This window comes from Homalodisca vitripennis, chromosome 2 (genome assembly GCF_021130785.1).
Source record: "Homalodisca vitripennis isolate AUS2020 chromosome 2, UT_GWSS_2.1, whole genome shotgun sequence".
Classification (NCBI taxonomy): domain Eukaryota; kingdom Metazoa; phylum Arthropoda; class Insecta; order Hemiptera; family Cicadellidae; genus Homalodisca; species Homalodisca vitripennis.
The window spans coordinates 111,799,952-111,825,729 of NC_060208.1; the positions used below are offsets into that span (position 1 = coordinate 111,799,952).

The 25,778-nt window shown below is 31.7% G+C and overlaps 1 protein-coding gene across 2 annotated transcripts in view; it reads left to right on the forward strand.

Moving 5' to 3' along the window:
• LOC124354607 overlaps nucleotides 1–24,836 on the forward strand; it is an 81,309-nt gene extending 56,473 nt beyond the window's left edge. For both annotated transcript variants that reach the window (XM_046805204.1, XM_046805205.1), the window contains 3 exons: nucleotides 1,418–12,943; nucleotides 19,882–20,190; nucleotides 22,395–24,836. In XM_046805204.1, coding sequence (XP_046661160.1) covers nucleotides 1,439–12,943; nucleotides 19,882–20,190; nucleotides 22,395–22,454 — 11,874 coding nt within the window. In that variant the 5' untranslated portion in view covers nucleotides 1,418–1,438 and the 3' untranslated portion in view covers nucleotides 22,455–24,836. The remainder of the gene's footprint in view (nucleotides 1–1,417; nucleotides 12,944–19,881; nucleotides 20,191–22,394) is intronic.
• Nucleotides 24,837–25,778: the final 942 nt, after the last annotated feature.

The following is a 25,778-nucleotide window of genomic DNA, read 5'->3' on the forward strand; positions in this document are numbered from 1 at the left end:
TATACGCTTTTTGACCAAAGTATGTTTCCGAGACCTGTGTGATCCGAGATTTGTGTTTTCTTGATCGGGATTACAAGGAAGATTCAGCTGTGATGTTATGTATATAATTAATTAGAACCAGAAATGCTCCTACACGTGCCAAACATGATATAATAATTAAGTTAAACTCTGATACTATTTACCACAAACTTAAATAATATCTACCTGATTTATGCCCACTTACGTTTTAAAATGTTTGTAGGACTCCCATCATATTACATCATAATTGCTTTTTATAAGGACTTCGGTTCTAAAAATTGCGTACGTAGCCGCGGGTAACAGCTAGTATGGCTATAAGTTCAGAAGTCCTTACTAAAATGTGAAGTAAGTTTGAAACAAATGCACTCATTTCACTTCCATAACTGGGTAGATTATTTATTAAAAACAAATATATTTAGTTGAAGTAAACTGGATAGCTTATTGTATCCATACTGAGCTAGTCAAACAGTTATAATAATAAAAAGATTTAGTAAAACTGATTTTATGCAGTTACACATACTACCTGGTATGCCGTGTTAGAATATAGTAATTACCGTTTAAATGGAAGAAAATAATACAATATTGTTTCTACTTCTATATTTAGTTTCAACACTGTCTTCAAGAAGTTTTAATACATAAAAATAACAAAAGAAATAATAAACATGAAAACATTAAATGTACAGTACATAACATTTGACAGAGTTCAGCTGATGTTAAAATTTAAAACAATTATTTGTGGAGCAGTTGACAAATAAGTAAATACATAAAAAGTAACTTACTTGAAAATGACTGACAAAATTATCTTAAATTTAGTTTGAATAATTAAGATTTTTATCTCCAACAAAATTGAATGAACTTGCTCCCTATGCTTTAATTTTAATCTTTTGTAGTTTCATCAGGGCGTTTTAGTATTGCTTTTAAATTAAAACACTGTTCCATTTTGTCTTAATTGTGTTCATGACAATATTTTGCCAATGGTTTATAAATGTCAAACCTATACTTAAACGTTGTGTGTGTGTGTGTGTGTGTGTGTGTTGTATTTAATAAATCATAAACGATAACTTGTTTCAGGGTATAGCAAATCATTTTACTTTCGCTACCTTTGTTTCAAGTTCTAAAAATTAAATTATACTCATGCTGTGTAAATGTTTAGTTGTCCGATAAGCTGAAATATGTATACTGACAAAAAATAATCTGATATTAATCTGTTTTTAAAGTTTGTTTTAAAGTTATTTATTGTTACAAATTGCACAATTATGTAACTTCTGTAATTTCTTCAAAGCATTGTAAACATTGTGTTTCCTTCTTAAAACCCTTATTATTACTTATTAATCCACAAATTATGTATATAGATAGTTAATAATTATGTGTTTTGTGATTTATATTGTCTCTGTTTCAGTTGATGAGTTAGAAGACAGAAATGTTAAACAATTATGCAGAGAGTGGAGGAGGATTCAATAGCAACCATGGTCAGACATCAAGACCTGCAGAGACACAGAAACAACAGAATATCAGTTCCACATGGGGCTATAATGGTCAGCTGGAGGGGATGTACTATGGAGGGGAACACCAACCGATGTTCATGGGCTCTTATGAAGGGAGTACCAAACACTCCAACTACCCCCAGTACCCTACAGGTTCCCTTCATCAGCCAGTGCCCACTCCAGTGGTTAAGTGTCACGAGGCTTGCTGTCAACACTTCCAGGACCGGTATCCCCTTAACCCTGCTCCTTTGAGGTATCAGCCGTCTGGACCAGTGCAACCAAGGTACGACGGCGATTCCAGGCAGTGGCGATCTGTACAGCCACTATCTCGAAAGAAGGTGTACTCTACGGAGAATGGCTACCCAGGAATCTCTGAGAGACACTTTTCACAATATATGGGCAGAGGACAGTTGATGGCGGACTCAAGGCAGCATATGCAAATGATGAGATCTCAGTATCCCATGTATTCACCATATTGGGGAGGTCCTAGGGGGTGGACAGGACCGAGGATGAATTGTCCGCCACCACCATACCACCAGACAGTCAGTCAAGGAGCGCAGTTGCAAACAGGGTTGAAGATGAGTGAAGCACACTACATAGATCCTTCTACCCAGAAAACTCCGGGTTCTCATCGAAGAGGAGTTACTAGTGGTGGAGGAGCAACAGATGTTGTAAGACCTGTCCCAGAACCCAAAAGATCAACATTGGATCCAAATCTTCAGAGTTGTTATGAGTTTGGTTACCCTACAGGATTTGTGCCTTTCAGTGAAGTAAATAAGATCCAAAGTGGCAGTTTGACATCTCAAAACAATACTTCTAATTGTAAAATACCGACTGATAAAACATACCATCCCCACCAAATGCAGTATTCATTACAAGGTAGTGATAGAAACATGATGAATTGTAGTAGTTCAATAAATGAACTGAATTATCCTATGAATTTCCCTATGCCTGGTAGTGACTCACACATAAGACCTGGATTGGAAGACAATCAACAGATCTCAGATGCTCGTAAACTTCCCTTGCAGTATGATTCATCTCTTGGAAAGAAAAGGCCTGACTTAGATCTCCGCCAATATTTGGCAACATGGGAAGATGATGAAGATGAAAGTACGAGATTGTCAGAATCCATACCTCTGGGAAATAGTGGAGCCCCATATATAGTAGTTGACTGTAGGTCACTTGAAGGAGATGCTGCTGCAAAACTTCAAGAACGTTTTAAAACATCTACTGCAGCCCAGAACTGTGCTTCAAAACAGAGAAGTAGCAGCCCAAATTCTGAACGCAAAACTGATGATCAACCTAGACAAGATGAAAATACTGAAAGGTCAAACTTGCCTCCAGAATTTCAATCTCAGACTAGTTATGCATCATCAATGCCTGCATTATTGAGTGACTCGGAAAAGAATGTTAACTACTGGAATGGATCAAACAGAGACAGTGAAGGAATTATTGGAAAAGGTGGGGCTTTTCAGCCACTTGATTGCTCTAAAAGGGATAGCAGTATTGATCCTAACAATGGAAAAAGAGATGGTCACCCACAAAATGACTTATCTGCACATAAATTGTCTAGTGCTAATGAGTCTGGCACAATGTCATTTGATGCTTTGGTTTCATACTACGGTGATAATAGGAGAATTGTTGATGGAGGATATGACTTTGTAGAAATGACTGAACGGCTAGTCAATACCTCTGAAAAACCGTCTACAAATATCAGAACTTCCCTTGATCATCCAATCCCTTCAGAAATGTCAAGACCCTGCGATCCAAGACTACAACAATCTCAGTTAGGTGGTAACCCTTCAATTTATAACAAAGTTGCACCCCGATATCCTACAAGTAGTTATCAACACTACAAACCCATGATACCTGCAGATCCATATTACAATTACAAACATTCAATGGGTGCAAATAAATATTTTGGATACGAAAACTCTCAAATGATTGATCCAACCTATGATTATCATAAAATGCCATCTGATTTTGAAACTGCCAGGTTGTATGGTAATAAAGAAATTTCAAAAGATCCAAGAAGAATGTATCACCAAGAAATAGATAAATCTGTAGAAAGTGCATTCTTAGACCCAGTAAGAAAAGCTCAGATAGATTGCTTTCAAGACAAAAGTTTAGAATTTGGATCAGTTGATCATGATCAGTTTATCTCTCCTATCATTATGAAAAGTACAGATCAACACAACCGAGACAAGGATTATTCTGAGAAAAATAGTTCAATTAGAGATGGGATGAATATTTTAAACAATGAAATTCCAGCTCATTCAGAAAAAACTGTTCTGATAACTTCTCAAAATGGACCACCAGAAATTTTTAGAGTTCCATATTCTCCAGAGAAGGATTTGTCACATAAAGATAATTTGGTTACTTTACATTCTGGAGATCAAACAAAAAGTAACACCATAACAGTTGAAGTACCTTATGACCAACAGTATTCTACTTTAGTGAAGCTTTCTGAGGAAATTAGCCGTTCGGAAAATGGAGATGTGAAGAGCAAGGATAAAACCAACAGTTCAGTGTCATCAAATGAATTAAATAATGAAGAATTCAAAAAACCTACCAGCTTCAAATTAAAAAGGCTACCTAACAGCAAGGAATGGACTGTTGAAGGAAAAGAATATAATGAACCAAGTAAAAGGTCAGTGTCACAAAATAATAGTGTAAATGAAGAAAATTCCTGTGATGTAGCTGATGATAGGGATGTCTTAAAGTCATCTGTAACTGTTAGTAGTTTAAATATGCCTTCTCTAGATGATATTAGAGATGGAGATGAAACCTGTGAAGTAAATGACAATCATCCAAAATCACAATTGAGTGATGGTATCTTATGCTCAAACAAAAATGTTTGTGATGATATAAGTAAAACAAAGTATAACACCCAGACTCCTCAGATGGCGATTGTTCAGCCAATGAAATTAACTCAATCTGAACCTGAATTGATTGAGTCAAGTTCAAACAAATTAATTGATAAAAATGATAAGGATGATGCAATCCAACAGCCTCTTAGTTCTATAAATTCTCAAAGCCCAACTCAATTAAATTACAATCCAGAAAAATCTCCAGTTGGTCACTCACACCTGGATTTAATTTCAGATAGTGATATTTCAAAACACGAAAACTTCAGAACTCACAAAAAGATTCAAAACAGCTTTTCCAATGGATTGCCAAACTGTTTGACATCACCAAGTGAAGATTTCTTACATTCTTCAAATATAAACCCTGGAAGCACAAAAGATTCTTATTCTCCTTTTCATGTTTACTCAGATTGTGATATGAATACCCAAATTACAGATTACTTCAAGATTGATGAAAGAACAAATTCAGGTGAGAAAATGTTGGACACACGGGTTCCTTCTTCTCCTGGTGTAGATGGAATGTTCGAAGATATAAATCATGCAAATCAAAGTCAGCTATACCCACAAAAATCTTGCAATTTCCAAGATTTGACTGATCCTAACATGACTTCACTAAGTGCTCACAATGCTCATTTCCAATCCTTTTCAAGCATATTTTCTGAAGATGATGATAAAAGAGGAAGACCAGATGGTTCTGTGCTTCAGATAGGAGACAAAAAATATTTAAAAAATTTGCTTGATGATATTGAAAATCATCATATTTCAGGTTGTCAAGAAGAACAAGAAGATAGATTACAAGGTAATTCTTTAAATGAAATTCTAAATGAAAAAACTGATGAAGTAAAAACATCACCACCAATTCCATCAATAAGTTTAAAATTGAATGAAACAAAAAAAATGTGGTGTATAGCTAAAAAGGATAAGCAAGTGAATCACAAAACTTCTTTAGAAACAGAATCGGTTTTGAAATCAAATATTCTTACCCACAGCACTCAAGGCACTGTAAATGAATTCAGAGGAGTTGAAGCATCATCCATTAAAAATCAAATAGACTGTGCATATTCTGATTTTTCTGAAATTAAAAAGACAAATTTAAATGAACCACCAAGTACATCCCTTCCACGTCAACTTCAAAATAGTGATACAGCTGAACAAAATTTATTATTGGATGACCACAGAGTAGATAAACAAAAGTTGTCTTCAACTAATAACATTTCATTCCCTGGGGACACAGCAACGACGAAGATGTGCCTCACAATCACAAAATATTACCCTAGAGCTGAATTATTTAAAAGAATAACAAATCCAGCCAGTCCAAATTTAGGAATACTTGTTTTTGATGAAAATGGCACTCACTTTCCTAAATCTTATGATTCAAGTGGAGTAGAAGTCAGTGAAAGGGTAGACATTTGTCAAAGTATTATAACTAGTATCTTTGATCAAACATTTGACTTCATCAGCTTGAGAAAAAGAAATGTGCCAAATAAATCTTCCAATGATAGTTTATACCATCATTACAAGAAAACTAACACTGCTATCTCAAGTAATCAAAATATTAATGAAGTACTATTCACAGATACTGTGATAAAATTTGATTCCTCGTACAGTTTTTCCAAAGACAAAAAAGATCAAGTAAACAATATTGTCAAAACAACAGAAGTATTTATTCAACGAGAAAAAGAAAATTGTCAGCATCACTCTGTAATTAAAACCACACAACTTCAGGATTACTGCAGCAAAATAAAAACAAGAAAAACTAGTAGATCAATTTTTTCTCCAATGTCTGATAATGGATTTGAAGATGATCCCATATTTTCAAAAAAACGGAAAATTGCAGGTCATGAAAATATACAACATGAGGACAACATAAATTTTGATATATTAAATAAAGATTCTGGTCACAAAGAAAAAATGCATGATGTTGAAGATTTTGAAAGTCATGTACTGGACTACAGCTCTAGGAAATCTATTTCTGAGTCTACTGAAGAACCAGAAGAACTCTCAAAACAATTAGTTATGAACAGAATCACTGATGAAGTCTTTAAGGGATTTGGTAGTCCCAAAGAAGTCCCTTCTCAACAGACATTTTCTGAATCATTGAATGAACTTACTGAGAGCAAGAAATCTGAGAACAGTCCTTATCATGAATTAGATAAAGAACAGAACATAATCAAGGATAATTTGGAAATAGATAATGCCCTTGAATTGATGGGATTGTCAAGTACAAAACATTTAGACAAAGCTAACAAGAAATATTCTATTGAATGTATTGGCAAAGAAAGTTCAGTTTCTTTGCAGGAAGCATTAGAAAATGAACCTGATTGGTTTTCTCGTCAAGATGATGATTACATCAATCTTCCTTTGGGAGCATGCTTACAAAGAGATAATGTTAATTCTGACAAGAAAGACAAACAAGTTGAAGAAGAAAATGTACAATGTGATAAAAATAATAGCAGTGTTGAAATTACAGAAGTAAAAGAAGTATGCAACAAAAGTAAAATATGTCAAGATATTACTAAAGTAAAAGAAGCCTCCTCAGTTGTAAAAACCCATACCAATGAAAATCTGATTATTGTTTCTGAATCTCAAGAACATGCTGAAGATCTATGCCAAACAACATCCCAAAGACACTTACCCAAAGACACCTTAATTGGGTTTGTCAACGAGGATGTAGATTTAACTTTTTCACAGGACATGGACTCTTCTTATGATTTGCCCATTGAAAACCATTCTCAAACTGAAGGAATTGACAGCCTCAACCATCCTCAATCTTACTTTTCACCAGAACTGGGTGCAACATTTAACAAAGAAGAGTCATTAGAAGCTTGGCCAATTGTTAATACTGGTCTGTTAAGTTGCTCCACGCCCATAATTAAAGATTCTCAAGCTGATCCACAAATTGAAGACCTTGAGGCCAGGCTGGAAACTTCTGTTATAGTAAGAAACAATAGTTGTAGTAGTTTTATATACAATCAGTCTGATGAATCTTCCATAACAGTTTGTCAAAACTCAATTCCATCTCAGCAAGTTGTTCATTTAGAGATTGAACAGTTAAACACTTTGAATGATGATAGTAAAATAAATTTGCGTTCCACAGAAAACTGTCAACAGACTACATCACTATATCTAGAAACCTCACAAAAATCCACAAAATCAAATCCTCTTAACGGGATCTCGGAAGAACTCAAGTCACATAATAACTGCTTACAACAAGAAACATACACTTCTAAAATGGACTGTCAAGTAGAAAATCCTAATGATGTATCTAAAATATGTACTGAATCACATATTGAAAACAGTAGCACAGAAAGTGTTGCCAACCAAATGCCAGTTATCACATCTAAGGATATGAGTGTTTCAAACACTATTAATACTTTTAAAAGTCTTGGTGAAGAAGACAGTCTTATGGGTTATTGTGCTGGAGAGTCAGTTTTCATGTGTTTAGATGAAGAGGTTAAAACTTATTTAAAAAGAAGTAAGTTAAGTTATTTTCATGAATTTAAGAAAAGAAAATGGCAAAAATTCTTTAAAACTGTCAATAAAAAAGATATATCTAATAGATATATTGTGGAAAATAAAAAAGGTAACTTGAATAACAAAGTATATACAAATGAGGTCTTTGATTATCAGTCAGAAAAGGTTTGTACGAAAAACATTCTTCCTGAAACTATTGTTGAGAACAAAGAAACCAAGAATAGTCCTTCTCCAGTTTCTGTTGAAATGGATTCTGGAATTGAAGATGAATCACATGTGCAATATTCTGACTCAAATTTAAAAGATAAATCATTCCATTCTAAATGCACAAATAATACAAAAGAAACATCAATTCAACTCAACTGTGAATATCAAAGCCCAAAACAATTAATGTTTGAATCAGTAAATGATTCTACAGTAGAAGAGAGGACAAGTTTAATTACAAATACAGATAAAGCTTCAGCACCACTAAAAGATAAATCTCAATTTTTTATAGAAAAAGATTCTCGTGTATTTCACACAAGAAGAGACTCTTTCAAAATGTTGGAACCAGAATTTGTTTTGAAGGAAATCTTTTCACCTGATCCAGAAACTGATGATTCAGAGAGTAAAGAAAATGAATGTCCTATGAATTTTTCTCAAATAAAATATGAAACATCTCCTCATTTAATGGAAACAAATTTAGCATTAACTACAAACTCAATATCACCATCCTTACCTATTTTATCTACTAAATTCAACAAACTGAGCGATTGTATGACAAGTAAGAACCCTGGTATAGAAGATACTTTATCAAATACACATGAGTTAGATATAGTAAAAACATTGGACTGTAATGATTGTAATACTTCCATTCACGATTCAGGTGGAAAGAATACTATTCAGAATTTCAATGATCCAATTGAACCAGATTATGACAAACAAGTATCAACTGCTGGGTTAGTCCAAGATGTGAATCAAGTTAATGCAACATTGCCACTTCAAGAAGAACCTGAAATGGCAAAAAAAGATTCTGATGAGGCAGGAGGATTAACATTTCAAATTATATCAAATACTGAGGTCAGTAGATTCACAAACAATCCGTTTTCATCTCAAAGAGACAATACTCTTGAAAATGTAAGTAGCAATGTGATTGATCAGGGTTCCACTACGAGTACAAATGTAATTAATAATGTGGAAAACTGTCAAAATCTACATTTATTTGCTCAGGAGTTGCATAATAATAACAACACTCCAGTTGTAGAGAACATGGCAGAATTATCACCTTGCCAAGAAACTAAAGCATGTAAAAATAAGGGTTTGAAGCAGTCCACACTACTGGAAGAAGACACAGTTACTTTCAGTGAAAAATTTGAGAAAACTAGTACTTTTGTGGAAAATATCGGTGAAAGGGTTTTGCAAAATCCTAAATACATTGCGGGCTCAATTCAAAGTACTAAAAACATAGTTGAATTTAAATCTTCTGATGATTCTGAAATTGATCAAACTTGCAGCTCAAAATCCGTACCAATCCAACAGTGTCATGGAGCACATTCCACTTACAGTTATGATGATACTGGTTTACAAGAAAAAAAAGACAAGTCAATTTCATTGATAAATCAAGATAACCAAACCCAACAAATCACGAAATCCTCACCTAGGCAGAATTCATTAAATAATGAAGACATGTTTGAGATTGATTATAAAGAAAATGGAAGTGGAGAACCAATGGTTATGTCTCCAAAAGGTGATTTAACATCTACAAAATATTACAAAGAAGACCAAGTAAGAAATTCAGACATTAATTCCAAGAATGATAGTAAAGAATGTAACGTAGAAGAACAACAAAATACTGGCTGTCATGATGAAAAAATAAATACTGTACAGGATTCTTTAAGAAATAGTGTAAACAATGAAACCTTTCCATTACAATGTTTGGTCGAAGCAGCTTTAGCTCTTGAAAGTGTTGATTCGAAACAGGTAATGTTTAGTAATTCAAATTTTCCAGTTTTGTATAATCAAACAGAAGACAAATCATTAACATTCTCAAAGATTCCAGATGGCACTAATGATAGTTCTGTCAAAACAGTGCAATCTTCTTACAACAATAATTCTACTCGTTCTGGAGAAAGTAGTTCTAATGAAAATCACTTGACTCCTACTGACAGAGAAATATTTTCTAAATTTGAAGAAACAAATTACAATTTAAGAGCTTCAACTAGAATTGTAACTTCTAGTAGCTCTAACATAATCCCTTACTCAAAGCGTAAATATGGTTTAAAATCTTCGAAGATAAATACTTCACAAGGAATCAAACAGAAAAAAACAGAAATTAATGTAACAGAAAAAAGTCGCACTAAGAAGCGTAGAGGTGCTTTCACCTATCCTCGCTCAAAGAGGCGGAAAAAGGTCACAAAAAACAAACAAAAATTAGGACAAGCATTACAACAAGATAATTTCAATGAAGTTGCTAGTAATATTCCTGAAAGTAATAATGATGTTAAATGTACTAGTGATGTTAAATCTTTACAAAGTAACTTGGAAAATGTTATAGAATTGAATGAGGAAGTTAACACATCGACTAACCTACACTCAGTTGATATTAACAAATCTTCACTTCTTGAATCAAACTATGAATCAGTTGAAGATATTTCGAAGACAGATTTTGGTGGACCATTAATAATTGCTAGCAGTAATACTTCAACGTCTGGAAATATATTTTGTGTACATGTAAACTCCAATAAAATGGATGAGTATGTTAACAATTTAAATTTGGATGGATTGGAAGTATTGTCAGGAAACAGTCAGGCTTTAAAAGAAAACAGTAATGAGAATAGTGCCATTGTACCTGATGTAACTTTAGAAAATGGCACAAGTTTGGTAATAATAATTGAAGAGCTGGCTGATACAGATAAATCACATTATATTGAAAGGAGCAAAGGCGAGTCAGACATCATACTGAGTTCTATTGAAGGAAACTGTGCTGTGCCGTGTCTAAACCAGTCTGTTTCTATTTTAGATGATTGTTCAGATATGTTAAACACAGAATTTTCAGTAAATGAGTCTTGTGTATGCCCACCAGAATTCAATGACAACTCCGAAAATCCATTACTTACTGAAAAGCAAGATGAAATTTTAGAAAGTGAACAATTTATGGCAAATTCTGCTTTTGAGATGAGTGACAACATAGAAGATGGCTATGAAAAGTTTTCAGCAAACTGTGGTCAAGAACTAACGGCCAATTGTTATGAGGAAATAAATGAAAACCTCATAAATGACATAGGCAACTGGCCTTTTGTGGAGGAAGAAGTTGCTGAATTTGATAGTAACACAGATTTGCTTAACAAGATTCCAGAAGAAGGTAGAAAAATAGAGCTGAAGTGTAGTTTACCATGGAAAAAAATTTTTAACATCTCTAAAGGGAAAAAGAAAAAGAGTAAAATGTCAAGAAAAGTGTCAGGCCTTGAACTAGGCCCTGCTAAAGTAGAAGTTAGATTGAAAGCTCCATCAGCCGAATGGAAAGTTATAAGTGATTACCATGAAAATGACTCACCAGTTGTTAAAGTTAGCCGCTTAATTTTACAAAGAGATTCGGATGTCAGTAGTCATTCTGAAAAAGATAGTGAAGAAGAAAATGAAAATAAAAGGAATTCAGAAGGCCTAGGAGAGTCGGAGACAAATAGTAACAGTAGTCATAGCTTTGAAAGAAATGTACCATATGATGAAAATTGGCAACCCGTGGTTATTCTTACAAGGAACAAAGAATTAGATGAATTGACTCTAAATATGGAGTTAAAAGAACATTCTGAGAAAATACCTTCACCCTCTAATACTGAAGACAATATTACTGCTACAGAAAATAGTGAAGGATATTCTTCAGAGTCAGCATCAGAGAGTGAAACAAATGAACTACTCAATGAAAATGAACACTTAGACTTAAGCTTATCTCTTTCAAGGGAAAATTCTTCTTGCATAGAAAACTTTGAAAACGCCTCTGTACAATTGCAAGAAAATAGTTCTAAATATAGTTCCTTCCAAAGTGGGAAAACAAACAAAGTTCAAGGTTACGAAACATATTCTCCTAGTGCTCGCAATAATGAACTGACCGAGGAAACCCTTTATAGTCCAAGTGATCCCCATTTTAGTCCTGATACCAGTTATCGTTATTCTGATAAGTCTTGTTTTGAAGACGAAGGTGATGAAGCTGGTAGCGATGGTGAAGGGGATGGTTTTATTACAAATGACTCGGTGAAGTCAAATTGTAGCTTGACTGACAGTTTCAAAAGTAATGATGAGAATAAAAGAAATAACAATGAGGAAAGTATTTTAAGAAATGATGAAACATTGGGGAACGGAGAGGCTTGTTCTCGGAGTAGTAGCAGTTCTTCAGATATATCTTCTCCTGGATCTTCTCATACTAATTGTACTTTTCAGTTTGCAAGTAACTTGCCAGCGAGAATTGACTCTGACTCTTTACTACTCACAGAAAACTCTTGTAATAACTGTGAATCTAATGAGGTAACCTTACCTAATAATGACTTACAATTGAATGTTCCAAATAGAGGAGGCAATGAAACAGAAATGTCTGAACTGTCAAGAGATGTTATAATCGAACAAAAGAAAAAGTTAAAGCGCAAAATGCCTAAAAACTTTTTTGTGAGAAAAAAATTAATTAAAAAGAATGTGGAAAATGCTAAAGAAAATTCTAGTTTCATAGAAAATGGCACTCATAAATCGGAAGATGAGGTTGCTTCTGACTCTTTATTGCAAAGGTTATCGAGTGATGATGTAACTTCATGTTCCACTTCAGATTTACAGAAAAGGAAAGGTTTGTCTTCTGTGAATAGTGATCGAGTGATCGGTTCTGAAAGTGACTTGTCTTCTGTGTGTGAAAATTCTCGGTTGCAGTGTGTTTATGATACCGAAGACTCTTCTCCAATGAGACTGAATGAGTCACCAATGAGTGAGAGGTTCGAAGAGAAAGTAAGACTGAGAGACGGTGGAAGAGGACTTAAAAGACCTTGTGAAGGACATTCCAAAGAAGATACCAAAAGAAGACGGAAAAAGCTCAAGAATCATTCCAGCACATGCGAAGAATATGGTGTATATTTTAAGAATAAGGTAAGAATCAGCTTATTGAACACATCTTAATTTTTTAAATCTCAAGCCATGCATTATCTAAATTTGTTACATATATATTTATTTTACAATATAAAGTGTGTGTATGTTTATGACAACTTGATATTTTTATATTTAGATTGAAAGTATGCACATTAATATAATAGTTCATTTTTGTGACATTAGCGACATAGGTCAAGTAGTTTATATGTTCTGTCAAGACTGTCAATGACGTGCATGTCATTTATAAGTACTTGATGAAATACAGAGGACAATACAAGTGTAAAGTTTGGGCAACACAAGAAAGCTATTTTAAGTCTTTGAATATTTTAAATTATAAAGTCCTTATGTATATATACATACACACACAAACGATAAATTTATTATAATAAACAAACCCTAGTTGTTAGTTTAGTTATTTAGTAGTTATAAATATTATGTGCCACAAATAGTGCCTCTCTCAAAAAATTGGTTTACATGCTTTTTGGGAAAGGGGTTTGATGTGCAAGTTAAAAATTATTGTTTAACCTTTAACAGCATACTGTAGCTATATGGACACAGGGGTATGTTGACTCCTCACACAGAGAGTCCATTCTCACTTTACTATCTGGTTTTATATGTGATATTATCACATCATTCTTCATAGGCACAATAATTTCAGTGGGGTCAAATATTATTGTTGACTTTTTTTTCTCACAGAGGCCTTGAAAATGATATGCTACTTACACATTGATGTACATCAGAGAAGGCTCCATGATATTATTAGGAGAGGGTGTCATATCATGAAAGAGCTCATCTGCGATGACATCACATTTAAATTATAACATGTGCCTAATGCTTTAGAATGAAATATAAGAATTGAAATTTAGCAGAAAGAAGAGCCATTCCTAGAAAAAGAAAAAATTTATAATTTTACAAAAAAATAATTTTAGATATGGTTTTTATAGTAACATTAATGTGCAGACTGACACTTTTTAATATCAAACTGCTATGAATCTATTGTCATCCTAAGACATGGACAACCCTGTGTATATATACAGGAAGGCCCAAAAGAACTCAAATTTTAAAATAATTTTTATTCACAAAATTTTAACTATATGGTAACAGTTATAAATGTACATATAGAAAAATGTATAAAGCTTTTAGTGGTACTCAATAAATCTTGATATGGCCACCATGACTCTACAGGTATCAAATTGAAATCCAACCTCCTGCTAAACACATCTCATTGGTTTAGGAGTATAATATTCTCTGAATACACAATGTTCTTGAAATAAGACCAGAAAAATATCCATTGGAGTTAAATCTGAACTCCTTTGTGGCCATTGTATTGATTCTATCCTCCCAGTCCATAAGTCTTTAAATTTGTCATCCAGAACATGCTTATGGAAATGTGATGTAGCACCATCTTGTTAGAAGTAAATTGAGTTGTTTCAATGTCATTTGGGCAAATGCCAAAAATTCCAGCAATTCACAATAAATTGTACCAGTTACAGAGTTCTCTGCAAAGAAAAATGGCTCCTAACATTTATCATGCATTAATGCACACCAAATGTTGACTTTTTGAGTTCCGCATTCATGCTCAACAAAATCATGTGGTGATTTTGACCCACAAATTCTACAGTAATGATGATTGACTAGACTATTAATGTGAAAAGTTACTTTGTGTGAAAAAATAACTTCATATATATATACATATTAAATATAAATATATTATATATATATATATATATATATATATATATATATATATATGTTAAATCTCAATAAATGTTGATGTTAAAATGTGTCAGTTCCTTTTGGACACCCCTGTATTTTATCACTGATTACTCTACAATTCATATGTTTTTTCACACCACACAATGATAAATCAGCAATAGTACCTTTGTGGTACAACATTAATTTTTATAATTAATCTTTATTTTCAACCTATTTTTCATTTGAGAAGATGATACCAGTATATCAACAGTTAATATAGTAAAATTGATTCAGTATTTCTAATTTAAGCCTTAATTGAGTGAAAATTAACAGATTTAATAAAATTGCAATTTATGTGAATAAGTGATGGCAGCAAGTTAAACGTTTTGTATTAATGTCAGATTTAATGTAGGTTTAGCTTGTGTGTCATTGCCTCTATTGTCATCACATGAAATGTCCCCAATAGTGCAGTCATTGAAGCGAAAAATACGGTCTTACCTCCGAATTTTTTTACTGTGAACCGATTTGCATGAAATTTTGGAATTAGGCTCATCTTACACTTAACTTCAAAAGTGAAAATGATCTGAACTCCGCCTATTATTTTTAAGGGGTGTAAACAACCCCTTAATGGAAAAATCGACATTGAGCATTTTATCGCTAAAAAACATGTCTAATTAGTAAGTGGTGAAATTTTAAAGTGTTTTCTAACACAATTACCTCATATTAAAATCATTTTCAACCCCTTGAACATCTTACAAAACCCTTGCAAACAACCCCTAAATTAAAAAAAAATCACAAAAAAAATACTTTGGTAGGATATAAAAGATTAAGTATAGAGTTTAGTAATATTTTACATTTTCTATAATAATTATCAAATTTTTAACCCCCTTTCAACCCTTGAAAACTACCCTTGATAAAATAATTGTTAAAAATTTTTTTTGATAAAATGAAAAAGGATTTAAATATTATTCCACACTCTCGAAAATGATTATCATATTCTTAAGCTTTTCTACCCTTAAAACTACCCCTAAATTAAAACAATAAATATATATGATTACATATTATTTAAAAATAATTTAATCAGTAAAGAGTAAAAAAATTGCCATTTATTGGATAAAATATTTACAAATATACAAAATTCACTCATGTGTTATATATACATATAAGAAAGTTGGTATGTATTCATGCCTACGTTTCCAAAATATATGAGCCATATTATGTATATATATACACATTACAATAGTTTTGGGTCTCTATTATACTGCGTACTTTCACATTGCTCCAAATATTCACAGTCCGAAATTTTCAGTTACTCAGTAGAAAAAAAAAAATATGATAAGTTTTTTGACCATAACTCCTTCAATTTTCATGCTATCACAATTTATAAAAAACCATTGTAAAGGTAATTAAGAGAGCTACAACATCCTTTATTGCAATATATAGTAAAAAACCTTTTTCTCAAACGGTGAAGGTTTAAAGGGCTTAAGAGAGGCTGTGATTGCGCTGCCACGCGGTCTTCAAACAATCATATTTCCGTCAATTTTTGTTTTACAGAAAAATCAAAAACTCCAAATTGTTTGTCAGAAAAATACCTACATTTTTCATACCTACACTTTTATTCGTATTTGCCGTCATTTTTGAGATATTATGAAAAAAGTGGTTTTTTTAAAAATTTGAAATTTTTTTTTAATTGTGACTTTTTTGAAAAATATGTGTCCTGAAGCAGCCAAACTGATACAATCTATTAAACTCTTCATAATAAAGTTGATTCTAGGCGGAATAAGATTAATTTTAATTTTGGTGGAAATGGCACTTATGAAACCCATTGATTTAAAAGAAAAAAAACATTAGATGCTCCTCTTATTTGCAATACAGCTCCACTTATTTCACGTGGAAAAGACTTTTAATAGTGCTCATTTTAAAGCTTATTTCAAGCACTATAAAACTCTTTTTTTATTAGAATGCCTAAAATGCATCTGCTCGCCGCTAGATGGCATTGACCACATCGATTATAAAATTTTCAGACAAAATAAAAAACGGCTTTGATTTTTAATATCTAGCTTAATATTGCACTTAGAGTACTTTATAAAAAATTAAATTGTTCACTGTTTCACCTGCTACAATTGTGTTCTTTATAAAATTTTCGATAAAACGTATATTTTTGGAGATATTAGCAAAAAAAACCGATGAAAAACGTGAAACAATTGCGAATTTTCAATTGCCAATAACTTGAAAAGTATTGGATTTTTCGAAAAACGTTATAGATGATTTTTTGCTTAAAATTAGGCCTTCTATCGATATCGAGTTTATTTTGAAAAAAATAAATTCACTCCCGAGAAGGGGGTGGCAACCACCCCCAGGGTGGTTGCGGAGTTCAAATCATTTTCACTTTTGAAGTTAAGGGTAAGATGAACCTAATTCCAAAATTTTATGCAATTCGGTTCACAGTAAAAAATTCGGACCAATAATGCTTCAATGACTGCACTACAAATAGCACAAATTTGTCTCACACAATATAGCTGTACCAGTATCATCACCATTATATCCTTAAGTTTCTTTGCGTCCTTTGCATGGGTTTTTATAAACACAAGAAGCTGTGTATCAATTTAAAGCTCCAGTACAATCACTGATCTGCAGTCAAAATAATTTATAATTGGTACAAAGTTATGTATAATACTTATAGAGAGAGCATTGTGAAAGTACAATAAACTCTTTAATGATTGTTTGCTCAATTTAACTATTTGATTTTTAAGCAAATTTATTGCTTGGACAATGAGATTTCTTTGTGTTATTGGTTTTAGTAAAATAAAAGTTACTGCTAAGACAAAATTAATAGAACCTCTGTTGGCAAACAGTCAGTTTACTCTTATGGAATGTCTAGTGTTATTATGAGATGCAAATTGTAATTTTTTAATATCTCTCAAATAATACATGTGACTTTTTATCTTTGCAATAAACTGAAAAAGCCCTCTGAAATTGAACATTGTACTTCATACAAATAAACACATACAAATATTCAACATTAGAGATAAAAATGTATTTAAAGCTTGAAACAGGTTACTAAAAAGTGTCAGATGAAATATGTGAGGTGCTTTTAAAAATAATATAATACTGAAGATCAACATATCAAATATTTGATGCAAATATCTATTTGACACTTCCAAACCATTATATGTTTAAACTATAAATTTAGCTTTTATTCAGTGTTAATGTTTAACATGTCACCTATTTCTTCATCTCAATAAAGTTGCGTATATCTCTTTGCTCTTCATTGTTGTTTGATTTTACGTGCTTCTGATTACAATAATTAACCCTGCAACTGGTTTAAAGTGATTTTTGATACATTAATTATATTTTGTAAAGTCACAAAGCTATTTTTGACACATTGACTATGTTGTAATAACAATTAATTGTCAAAGTAACTATTTTTGCTTTGTTCAAACGAAAACTTAACCAATTAAAAGATCCAAAGTTTCATATTATATCAAAAAATATTCAACAGTTACATTATATCTTTCATTATAAAATTTTTACCCTATGAAATTGCTGATGTTGTCAAATTCTTTGTCAAGAGTTTACATTCAAAATGATTGTGCGTGTTTTTATCAGAAAGAGTGTATTCTTGGCTCAGAATCATTGTCTCAAAAGCCTATAAACGAATAAGTATTTATACAATAGTGTATTAAAAATTTGATGTTTAGTAAAATCTCAAAATGTAAAATGCCTCTAACATAGCTTAATTGTTTTATTTGTTTATTTTATTTTTTCTTGAAGTTAAAGCAAAGAAGAGAAGCGCTCTAACTTACAGTTCTGTCTTGAATAACGATGAATGAATAATTACTATTTCGATACACATTTCTTTATTAACTGACACATGTGTTTCAAGAATTATGCTATGATAATTCATGCTATGCAATAATGTAGTAAATATTGACCTCAAGTTAACTATAAACAAAAAATAAAACATAAAAAATAAAATTAGATGCACATTAATGTTGTATCCATAAACTAAATAAATAATCAACCTCTTGTGGCAAAATATTTAGAAGTTTTAATTATACTTTCAATTCAAAAATTTGTTCAAATACTAATTTTTTTATTAATTAAATTGTTTGGATCTCATATAATTTAAATAGATTTTAAACACTAATGAAATTCATTGAATTATTATCTGAAATAATGCAGCATTTGGTTGAATATATTCGAAGTTGCTATTGAATCATTCAAGACAGTGGAGAGGAGCTTTAAAGTCAGGGTTCATAGCTCTTACTTACTGAGCACCATTAACGTAATAGTATAATGGATTGTTATCATAATTTATACATATAAATGTGTACAACTTACTTATATATATTATTTCAGGGTTAAAATATAGTAAGTGCTATGCATTTGTACGCTGCAAGGAATGTGTGTATTGACATTAGCCTGTCCCTCTTGTTTTTCCTTCACTCACTGTAATTATGCCATATGACAAATTTATGAAAGGCAATCTCTAAAATATTACTTACATTTACAGTTTTGTTCATGTATTTGGATCATGTAGTAGTGTTTAACCAACTCATTGAATGGTTTGAATTTGTTACTTGAGCTATATGTAGAAAAAGTTGGATAATACTTTTGCCTTTTGTATTTATAGCAGTACACACACTGTATGGTTTATGTTTACCTCATTTTCTTGTGTGTAAATTATAAATTATGTGCATACCAAAAACTATAGAATGGCTTGAATTAAACCCATTCAGAAAATGGTTCAACCTTTCCCACCATTTTCAGCATGTTCATACATTTATATGCCTATGAGTCCTTTAGTAGTTTAGGAATGCAAATAGGCCTTTATGTTATTTCAATTTTACACCAAGGTAATATGGAAATTCAACTCTATTGGTTTAGTAGTTTTTACGTTATGGAAAGATAAACTTGGCTATCAATACAACCCATCCACACTTAAAATGTTAGAAGAATAATTGGGAGTTTGTACTCGTAGGTACTTGTCGTGGGACTGTAGTAACATTAATTTTATGGATTCTGTTGGAACCTCTTTGAAATTTGAGTCTATCATTCAGCGACAATGGTTTTCTTTATGAATGTTTATTATTTGCTGTCATAAATGGTACTTGCAATTCCTGTATCATACCACATTAAACTGCATCCAAGTGTATCTCAACCAATTTCCTTTGATTGTTGGTATGAACTGTTACACTATATCAAACTATAATCAACTTACATCTCTTTGTGTTGTACAGGAGGAGTTGATTCGTCATAATGTGTACAGACATGCGAGGCGGCGTGAACTCCACCATTGTCTGCTTTGTCAGAGGAGTTTCTCGTCAGCCGCACGCCACAGCCGGCACATACAAGGGCGCAGCCACCGCCATCTCGAGCTGACCCAGCGTCACACTATGCACTCGATGCATCGTTTGCTGGTGGGCGGTGACTGTCCTCACATTGCGCCACTGTCTCGCGCAGAGCTGCGGACTCTGCAGTGGCGACCTACACAGTCCGGATACGCACACTTCTACCATGAGGTCACGCCTCTTCAGGCGATGCTGCAGGTCGGTGCCATAATATTGTTCAAATCAAATTGGATTACACTATCTCAGTAACTAAACTTTTTAGCACTATTTTATGTTTGGTTTTAAGAAGTTTTCTAATGTTTATATTAATGCATAAAACTCATCTAACCAACAAGTAAATTTTAAATTGTACTTTTTATACAATAACGTAGCTATGGTAGGAAGGATTGATTCACTGTGGCATTCGCATGTACTTGTTATACCTGTGTTAAATGCATTTAATTTTCATACCCAAGTTTAATGCCACATTCAATATTGTATAAAGTTACACCTATTGTAGTGACTGGCAAACATAATTATAATTTATGAACCTTTAAACAGCCATTTTACATGGTGTAGTAGTTAATATTTAGTGATAGTGGTTCTTCTTCTTCTTTTGTAAGCTGTAAAAACTTATTTTGTGGGTAGACTAATAGATGGATGAAAATTAAGAAATATTTATCAATGTATACACTAATAATATACATTTATATAAAACCTACATTTATTTGATGTTATAAACTGTGTTTTTTTAATAAATTTTAGTAAACTGCAAATGTTCTATCATGACAGATATTAAAAATAGTTGTGGCCTAATCAATAAAATCCAATTGAAATTACTTTTTTATTAACCCTGTAAGGGGCAGCCATTTCAGTGGCTGGCAGATTTTAGGTTTCTTACAAAAATGCATGTTCATTCTTTTATAATATATGCACAATAAACCTAAACTCCATACTTTTTATATATAATTTTATTATTATGATCAGGAATAATTATTGGCTATGAATTTGGTAAAAAGTATTATAGACAAATTTTATAGTTAAATCCCAAGTTTTGTTTTCCCTATGTATATATGTCAAAAGACTCAAATTGCTTGTTATATAGTAACATGTTTTTAAAAAATTCCAAGGTGAAGAAGTTTTAAATTTTATTGTTTTACACCAAAAAAATTATATTAGCTAATTAAATCTTGCATTATTAAAGTCCACCCCTCTGAAATCCAGTACCTCTTATATCCGGCTTTCGTTGGTCTCAACATTTGTGTAATTAAACATGTAAAATAATTACAACAGCTACCATATTCACCAGACTCTTTGTTTTTAAAATAAAAAAGCCTTGGAAGATTTCAGTTAATACAAAAAATGAAGAGAGATACAAATAATTATTTTAAACAATCTTTCTTTTCAGGTCCGTAAAAAATAAGTGCTCATAATGAACTAATTAAGCGCCTGCTCGTGTACTTAACAATTGGACAACTCATTATTAGACATATTAGTAAATCTAAAACCCAAACAGAATAAACAAAATTATAAATAGACTACCCATAAAACGGAACCACTGCACTTGAAACACTCATTAATTCTTCTCTAGATATTTGAAGAAAAAGCTGCAGGGACCTACTCTGTACAGCATGTTTTATTAGAAACATTTCCGGCACTTCACAAATTACAAAACTGCAGATTCACTTACAACACAATCAGTGGTGTAAAGACGGAATAAAATACAATATATTGTACTGTAGTTAAGGTAGACTGTTGCAATTGCGATTGTCAACTCTTGTTGGGTTAAAGCCAATGCTTAGATCTTTTTGAGTATTAAATTTGAAAAATATAAAAATCTTTTTCAGGTAAATAGGTTAAGTTAGCATTTTAAAGATGTTAAGGCATTTTACAACATAATTGAAATCCCTTAGTTCATATTTAATTATGTTGAATTTTAATCATTAAATAAATGAAGGAATACTGTTCTTTACCCGCTTTGACTGAAGAAGCTGGAACAGAGCTAACCTCCCCTTCTTCTAAGATGACATAACAGATATAGAGCTCCCTATCCCTCTTCATGGGATCTCAACAGAATGTGGCTCCTATCTCCTACCTTACCCATCCTGAATATTCTGGTCCTAAGTGAACAAAAATACATAAAATGTGGTAAAGAGTCCCAGACTAGAGTTTCAGATCATCCATAAATAAGTACATAATAATTCTCTCATTTAGTCCTTAGTTAGGCACAGAATGTGGCTCCTATCTCCTACCTTACCCATCCTGAATATTCTGGTCCTAAGTGAACAAAAATACATAAAATGTGGTAAAGAGTCCCAGACTAGAGTTTCAGATCATCCATAAATAAGTACATAATAATTCTCTCATTTAGTCCTTAGTTAGGCACAGAGTGGGGTCCTAACACTTTTTCACGTATTTTCCAGGAACATAGCTCAGATACAAGTGAAGACACGATGTCAGAAGAAAGGATGCCAAATGACTGATTGATTTAATTCTAGTTCCTCGGTTTGACCAAAGAACTGCTCAATGCTAGAGGGACCAAAGCCCTTTACACTATTGTTTGTACAGTTATAGTTTTATTGTTGTTATCACATTGGTGTGTAGAACACTCGTGTGTGCTTTGCTGAACCAGTTTATCTCGGCTAGGTGTGAACATTAGTTTAAGTACAACCATTATTCATTGTTAGTGTTATGTTCGGTACTACTTAAAGTTGTTTGAGAACATCCAAAGAGTTGAATTGTTGATATTTTAAAATCTTAAGTTTTCTCTTAAAGTCAGTCAAACAGCAATATAGAAGAACTATTATATTTTTTGTTTATTAGTTTAATAATTTTATTTTTTTAGAGTAGAATCCAAAACAACACTTTAAGCAGTACCTTGTCAGTAAAGTTAGTGAATTATTGTAAATATGTGATAGCGTTCCAAACAGAAGCCAGTTCCTCAGATTCTAATGTAATTTCGTAAATTTGATAATTTACTGCAAGTGCAATTCCACAAAAAGCGTGCTTTGTGTTTTATAAAGGGAGTTTATAATATTTGTAACCATGTAAGATTTTTAAAGACTGAAATAGTACCAAATAGACACATATATGTAATTCAAATTTATTCTTCTTGGAAAACTGTTATTATTTAAAATTGTGTCTACAAAAAAATTTGTCTAAATACCTTTTAGGGATTCAGCTCATTTTTCAATACAAAAATAATTATTTCTTCATAAGTGCCTTTTATGGGTTTTATGAACTAAGAAAGACGTATTATAGAATATGTATATTTAGAAATGTTGATCATAAAGCTGATAATAATACCTTTAAATATCAACCTGATTAATTTAAGTTCTACTGTGGATAATTTTTTGTTTTAAATTACTTGGTATATTTCTACAATACCCGTTCAGGAAAAGTTTAATTTAATCATTAAAAGATTGTAAATTATGTTTTATTAATAATAATTTTTCATGCAATCAAATTAAGTGTAACTTACCAAGATTATTTATGATGTCTCCATGCGGTGAATGAATGTAGAAAAAAGGCACCTGCTACAAAAACTATAAATTTTGTAAATATGTGTTAAGCGACTGCTTGGAAATGCATTGTGTACTTAATTACCATACTTGTTACTTTAAGGAAGGTTGGTTATAGGCTGCGGTTCGGAAATGTACTTAACCTGTTAGCTAGTCATGCTACCTAAGAATATGTTACCAATTGATCTCAGTTTCCCAGTCAATTTTTAAGCACTACAAGAATGCACTCCTCAGTAACTCTCCATTTATTAATGTTTGATCACATTCACAAAGAAACTTCAATTTACATTAAACTAAAGTATAACCTACTGTGTGTGTACCTCTCATCTACTCTGTGGAAGTCATTAATATAACTGTTTATTGTGACTCATAATATTACATATAGTTTTTACAGTGCTTCATTTATATGAATATTGTTGGTTCCTTAATAATTAAGTAATACAAATAAGTAATTTTTAACTTATTTTAACTCATGAGTAAATTGTTAAAGTTATTTCATATCAGTTTAATTTTTAACACTTGAACTTTAATTTAAAAGTTTTATTTTGTAATTAAAATGTTATTGTTAATTTAGTCAAAAACAATATGACTTTTCATATGCTGCTTTAAGAAAAAGTTAATTACAATTTGTCAATATATAGTTATTCTTATTAAAAAATAAAATAAATTCTAACTTTTCAGTTATTAATTAATTATTATCGTAAATTAGTTTAACTGAATTATTGCAAAATGGTTAAAACATCTTTTCTGAACCATTACATCCTTAAATATATTTAAAACAATTTGTATCATATAACAGTAGTAAACATTAGTAAAAGCCACAACAGCGTGATCTTTTAATACACACATTCATATTGTTGAACTTCATACTCAAAGAGGTACTGAGGAAAATTGCAAATTGGCCACTGGTTGTTACTATTTTGACATATAATGTTTTTACGTGCACATGCAAAATTGTAGGTTTGAAAAGATTTATTTGATTTTAAATATAATTTCAACGTTTAAGTCATAATGCAATATCTTGTGATATCCCAAAATTTATTGGGATCTTTAAGGATTTTCTTTGTTATTGATGAAGTTGAATTTTTCTAGTTTATTTTATTAGATTTATGTGATAAATGTTATTGTTGATTTGACCTGTTTTATTCCACATTACTGTTAGCGTCATTCCTTGTACAATAATATAGTTTCACATTTTACCTTGGCGGTATTGTAAAATATATTGATCATGCAAGAGATTTGAATGCCTCAAATGTCTATATATTTGTTAAGTTTCTACTTTTATAATGGCTGTAATGTAATGCCTTGTATATTAACTGTAAATATATTATGCCTTATATAGCAGTAATGTTTTCACCCTTTATGTTGAAGTTTTACACGTGTTCGTTTCATTTTATGCTTTTCTCTCTTTGGTTTTATGTTACTTGTGCTTTGGTATAATGTTGATCTATCCTAAAGTTTTACAATGGTTAGCGTAGTATTTATATATTTATTTTTTATTCTTCAAATTATAGACCTTTAGTAATCTACTACAATTATTTCTTGTTTTAAAAATCTGACCTTCAGTATTGGCCTTTCAAGACTGAAAACTTTCACTCATAAAAATGTGGCCTTTTGTTTTTAAAACAACTACAATGTTCCACATGTTTTCTTTTTAATCACATCAAAACTGTTATTTTTCTATTTAATCTTTGAAATGGTAATTGCCTTATAAGGAAGTGTACTTTTACGTAAATATAAAAACTGTGTTTTCTTAGAGTGTTATATAACAGTACACAATACTTATTTGTGTCTTATACACAACGTTGATAAAAAGTGTTCAATGCAAACTATTATACAGTATTTTAAAAATGTTTGTTCAACCTGAATGTTGGTGTTTAAAATCTATTATTTTATCTAAAAGTTTTTAAAATATTGGCTCAAGTTTGTATTAATTTATTTTTATGTGTAGTTTCCACCATATGTAGATCACTAGACATTCCTGCATGCATTCCTTCATTAGTCAGTTTAGTGTAAAACAACCAATAGTAATAAATAGTTACCTACATATAGACTTACTAATAATGAACCCAATTTGTTTTCTCTATACTTATTCCATTTCCTCTTTACATTTATACAAGTCAAGACATTGTTATGTATCTTTATGAAATACTCTTTTTCTAACTATCTCCTGGTCATAATTCAGGCACTAACAATTCTACTGAACTATATTAATTCGCTATGCTGAGTTGATGAAAATTTAAGTTTGATCATGACTGGTGAGGAAAGATGGACTGTTGTCTGACT